General features: G+C 38.5%; 1 protein-coding gene and 1 long non-coding RNA gene across 5 annotated transcripts in view; one reads left to right on the top strand and one right to left on the bottom strand.

Annotated features, from left to right (window-relative positions):
• Positions 1-5,751, top strand: part of LOC116702163 (uncharacterized) — a 31,340-nt gene that overhangs the window by 11,867 nt on the left and 13,722 nt on the right. For all 4 annotated transcript variants that reach the window (XM_032536303.1, XM_032536306.1, XM_032536304.1 and 1 more), the window contains one exon: positions 5,502-5,594. In XM_032536303.1, the coding sequence (XP_032392194.1) occupies positions 5,502-5,594 (93 nt within the window). The remainder of the gene's footprint in view (positions 1-5,501; positions 5,595-5,751) is intronic.
• LOC116702165 (uncharacterized) overlaps positions 1,637-5,751 on the bottom strand; it is a 10,005-nt gene continuing 5,890 nt past the window's right edge. Inside the window, exon 3 of the long non-coding RNA XR_004335089.1 lies at positions 1,637-1,808. This is a non-coding gene — a long non-coding RNA (uncharacterized LOC116702165). The remainder of the gene's footprint in view (positions 1,809-5,751) is intronic.

Raw genomic sequence — 5,751 nt, 5'->3', positions numbered from 1 at the left:
TATATATATATATATATATATACTGTGTGTGGTGTGTGTGTGTGTGTGTGTGTGTGTATATACTCATGTTTTCTGGTAATTCAATATATAGACTATTGCATGCGTGAATGAAATACTTGCCAAATGAAAATTTCATTTTATTAAGCTCAACACAACGTGCAAGGATCAGAATGTAAAGCGTTCTCCTAAAGATGTAAAAATTGCCATATTGCTAGTTTTTTGACATCGCAATAAAAACTAAAATGAAAATATATTGTGTTCTATATACAAATACTAGGAGTACATGACGTATACAAACAGCCTGATCGAAATAAACCACTATAACCTTGGCACCGCTCATTAACGTGACAGTATGCTGGATACATAAGGCCACAGCGTGGAAGCTTTGAGCTACAGTAAGCAATTTTCACACATTTCGACATGGTCACACTTTTCAATTTTTAATAAAGTACAAGCGCAAGTTCCACTCTCAAGCTCGGCAGGGAGGGATGCTATCTGTCGCAGACAATAACAAGATTTTGGTACCAGATATTTTTGAGGCTGACATTGCAGTGTGGCTTTACACAAGGAACTCATTTCATTTGTCAGTAGTTGACAAATGAAAACGTCTTATCAATTTGTGTAACACAAATCACTGAATGTTTCCAGAATATAGAGCAGCACCCTGTACTGTCACACAAAGACTCATGATTGCTTGTAATGTCGGCTTTTAGAGTGGGTGTCTTATTTTAAAATGGTTGATTTTCTACAAAAGCCTTTTGAGGTGCCGTCATTACCGCTTCTCTCATTCCCACAATGTCAAATTTTAATACTTTAATTCATTAAGAATTAATTGTGACGGCCCTCAAACGTTGTTCTGAGCCTGAGAAGAAAAACGAAAAAAAACTTTAATCGTTTTCTAATTTGCAATTTAAAACCACTGCTCTCCCTCTATTCACCTGCTCAATAATGTCTGATTAACTGGCCGAGTGGATGATTTAGAGGAGTTGACTGTTAACCCTTCTGTCACCGCAACCCCCCCACTCTGCGTCCCCAGTTGGGGATTTGTTAACCAACTGGATTTATGGACCAATTAAAAACCCATTATGAACACATGACTCACCTATAGAAAACACCTAAACATCAGGCTCCGAAATGGATCGCCTCACCCAGGGATAGGTATTTAATACAAGCCCCAAATGGTGTAAGAAATATGTCCAGATTAACTGCATGAGGGTTTAATAAAAACCCCATCTGTCCGGTCTGTCTCATCTTATCAAAGAAATCGTTTTGATGTAATTAAATGGTGGGACTAATTTATCAATGGTTATTTTAGACTTCTTTAATTTGGAATACGTTTAGACAAACTCCATTATCTTTATATTGCTTTTGCTAAACTAATAATCAGAGCATTGTTTCCCAAATGAATGACTTGATGAATTATTCGATCCTTAAAAAGCAGACGGATAACCTCCTTTCTAGCCAGCATCCCCGGTAAATCTTTTAAAACCGGTTTTAATGAAAAACCCACTGTAGATAGATGAGTCACTCATTGCAAATTACCCAAAGACTAAATGCATTGCAGAGACTCAAAGTGTTTAGACAATCTGTCATGTTGCTTACTTAAAAATAATAACACTCTCTTTGAGTCCAGAGTTGTTGACAGGCCATTCGTAATATTACAAAGTGGGTGTCTGTGGCGACATTCTATGGAAAAAATCACAGGCGCAGCACCCTCAGTGTTTGACCCTCTGGATTTTCTGTCACCCAGCAGTGGTTGGTCTGCCCGAGAAGGTAGGCGGAGCTAACGCAGCAGACTCGCTCTTCAACTCTCTTGTGTGTTGCAAGTTAACGGTCACTATGACCGACAAAACAACGAAAGGGCGACGACCACGAACGACAAAAAAACACACCTGCAATTATCGCCTATCTGCCAAAAAAGGCAAAACAGAGATCGTCGTGATTGTAACTTTAAGGTTTTGAACAAATTTGTGTGATGTAAAATGTGTGTGTGTGATGTCACATTAATGTTACTTATGTTTGTCTCTGCTCTCTCCCTCTTCCCTGTCACTGTGTGTGTGTTGCAGTGCATTTGCAATGTCGGCCCGGATTCAGTTTTTTATCCTATATAAAAACACATTCAGGGAATAGAAACATATACAGGTATTTTGCAGGATACAGTTAGACACAATATTCCTTATTCTCATGATTTCATGAAATTTAAGATTGCTTTACATGTTGGGTGGGTAACTACATTGCAACACAAAGACAATTTTCTGAATTTGTAGGATAAATGATATACCTTTTTTTCTTTTTATTTCATTATCCATACAGCTATCTACCTCATCCAGGGTTGTGTGGTATATGATTTGAATATTATATTTGATAAGTGTGTGATGTTTTTATGATGTGCATCTTGGTTCAGATTGAGTGAATTGTAAAATACAGCTGTGGAAAAGAGGCCTTTTAAGCTCCCAGCTGGATGTCTCTGATTGGGTGGCCCAGCTAACGCTGTTGCCTGTGCGTTACGTTTCTCCCTCTTACTTTAAGGAGCCTCAAACGGAGCCTCTTCTTGGTGAGAGAATTGTGTTCTGGCCTCTTTACCTTTTTCTGCTCTACCTTTTGGTGTCTAGCGAAATGTACTTTGCTCTTTTGGCAAACAAGTTCCTTGATCAACTTGCTGTTCTGTGAGAAGAGAATTGGTGACAGTTTCAGAAATATGTGTACAGTATTTTGAAAAAATTATGGTGCTTTTGAGATTATACAAATCCTTTTAAAGGGGACTGAGCACCGTCACACCAAATAAATCCTGGACACTGAGGAGAAACTGCTATCAATCTAAATGAACAGGCCAAAGTTGATTGAAGACCTAATTTGACAAAAACTCAATGAATTACCTGAAGTGGATCTGGCACCACAACTTGGGACAAGCTGTCTCTGGGATCCTTACAGACTTTTCAATTTTCAAATGATTTTTAAGTAGATTATAAGTATGCTTTAGTATACAGTATGTGAGGGTCAGATAGCTCCATTTCTTTTATGAAGTGGATATCATGTAAACAGTGTGGGACTAGAAACCAAGAGTGGCAATCAATCTAAAAAGATATAGTATACTTTGAAAATGATTGGCACCAGCCTGTATAAGAAGGAAAAAAAGTCAACATCTTGTCAAATAGGCTTTCTGAATGGAGGTTAGATGTAAAGATAAGCGTAGGAGGCCAGTTGTATGACAGCACTTAATTCTACAAAGCCGTGTTAGTTTGGCAAGCTCGGTCAACAGTGCGAACTGTCTTCCAGGATTTTAGAAATGGTTTTGAACCAGGTCGGGGTGCACGCTGCAAAAAAGTCCATTTTAACAAGTAATTCAATCCAATATTTACTACTAAAATCTTGTGTTTCTCAAAACAAGTGATAATCTGTTGGGCTCCATGTCAGTCTGTGAAACTAGAGAAGGGAGACCTGAGCTTTTCACTTGCTTTAAGAAAATTAGATTTTAAACTCAAGTATAGAGACTAAATGAACTGTTGACATGGTTTAGCTCTCCTTTATGTATTAGTGTGGGTAACTGCAGCTGAGCAGTGATATTACAGAAAGTCACACTTCTGTCATGTGTCCCTCTGCTTTGCCTCTCTTGCTTTCTCTTTGTTTTTCTCTCCACTGATAAACGGCTCAGATATAGACCTGCAGTTACTCATAAACAATCTAGTTATAAGTGCCGACATGTGGCGTCACTGCTGTATTATTTTATACAGTATGTGGCGACCCGGCTAGCAACGCACACACATGCACATATTTCTTACTTTGATGTTTTATTGTGTAGGCTGATTATAAGGTAAATATCCCATGTGTATGTGTGGGTGTCTGTGCTGGTTCTGCGTGTGTTGTGTGTGTTAAGGGCAGTAGTGATTAACCTGTAGGAGTAGGCTTTATTCAACCGTCCATGATGCACAGTAGATGTGTTCTTCTGGAGAATTGTTACTGCGTAATCACCTACTTGCCCAGAAAGTGTCTTTGTGTCTGTCAGTGTTTTTTTTGTGTCTGTCTAGTTTCTTAGGTGTTACGTGTTCATGTTCTAGTTTTGAAGTGATAGATTCCCATGTGACATGACAATGAGACTCCCCTGTGGCGTGCTGTTTTTACATTTATTCCCAAATGTCAGAAAACCACAGACACCATTACTTAGTGACTAATGACTACTCTTCAGGTTTGTAGTTGGGCTACTTTTTCTTTTTTGTATTAGTAAAGTATATTTTTCAAGGGATCACAAGTCAGTATGATTCATCTTCTGTAAACCATCAATGTCTGTATAAAATGTCGTCTTTAGAGCCATGTTGCATGGCTAAAGAAGTACATTTTTACTATTAAATATAGATAGGCCAAGTTATTAGCTTTTTAGTACTCACTAGCAGCTATTATTAAACACAAATACCATTTCTTTCTTTTACATCATTGTTTTAATAGGAGCGGGGCTGGTATTTAAATAAAATGTACTCTTTATTCCCTGCCAATACTAGTCGCAGCTTCTATTTTACACTATATTAAAAATGAAAACAAGTAAAATAAGACATCATTTTAATAGTATTGGTGTTTATTTAAAAGTTAAGAATGATACCAATTAAAGTTAAATTGTTAAGATTTTAAACTACCTCACCTACTAGAGTCATTATAAATAAGTACTTGTGAACAATATACAATAAATGTAAAATCAGCAGGTCATACTGTACTTCCTCGTTTATCTCATTTATTGTATGTGTACATGTGTTGTTCAGGTGTTTCTGTATCCTTCCTGTATATGCTTACATAAGTGTGTGTGTGTGTGTGTGCAAATGCTTATAATGTGCCTCTAAATTCTGATGTGCGTGTGGAGACTTCTTATGTGTGTTTGTGTATCGACAGTGGAGGTTGAGATGACAGCAGCTGCCCTCGATGTCGGTCACTCTGACGGATGTTGTCATGGATTTCCTCGTAGATCTGAGAACAAAGAACATGTGTGAGACGATGTCAGCGACCTTTAGGGACTCGACCCAAGAGACATCAAACTCACATCAGTCATACCTCTCCACCTGAATCTCTCTCTCTGCTCTCTTGCTCTTTCTCCATGTCTCCGCTCCACTCTAACTTTTATTCGTCCAACCGTGCATCTTTTCTCCATCTATCTTTTACCTTCACTCGTGCCGTCTTTTTTTGCCGTTCAAAGGAACCAACATATTTTTGTTTTTTAAGATAACAGCCCCTTTGGCTCTGTGTCCTCTCAACCTCCAGCCCCGGACGGATAATTCAGCCTCTCAGTCATGTCACACAAGCTTCCCTTTCAATATCTTCTGTTTATTTAGGAGCTTTCTGTGCAGTTACTTGTGCCAATTCTGTGTGTGTGTGTGTGTGTTTGTGTGTGTGTGTTTCTGTCCTCTCTAGCAATGTCTATGATGTATTTCTCATGAGTAGTTGTTTGCGAAAGCTCAGCTCCTGGGACATTACATTGTTGTGGCCAGATTGTGACATGTCTCCTGTGTGTGGCCCTGCAGGTGGTCCATGACGCTTACAACAAGTACACCGAGGAATCTCTGATGGAGTCTGTGAGTGAGAAGCCCACGGAGACCACCGAGGTAACCATAAAGGTCAGTGGTGGCACAAAGAAGATGTTTTTTTTTTTTCTTCACAGAGGCTTTCAAACTACATTCAAATACAATATTGCATTATCGTATTAAACGTACCACAACAAAAAAAAATACAGCTTGAAGTGCCTCTTTGGTTTTAACAGCACCAAAACATACT

Source organism: Etheostoma spectabile, chromosome 14, assembly GCF_008692095.1.
Source record: "Etheostoma spectabile isolate EspeVRDwgs_2016 chromosome 14, UIUC_Espe_1.0, whole genome shotgun sequence".
NCBI lineage: Eukaryota > Metazoa > Chordata > Actinopteri > Perciformes > Percidae > Etheostoma > Etheostoma spectabile.
This window is presented reverse-complemented; position numbering and strand designations above follow the sequence as displayed.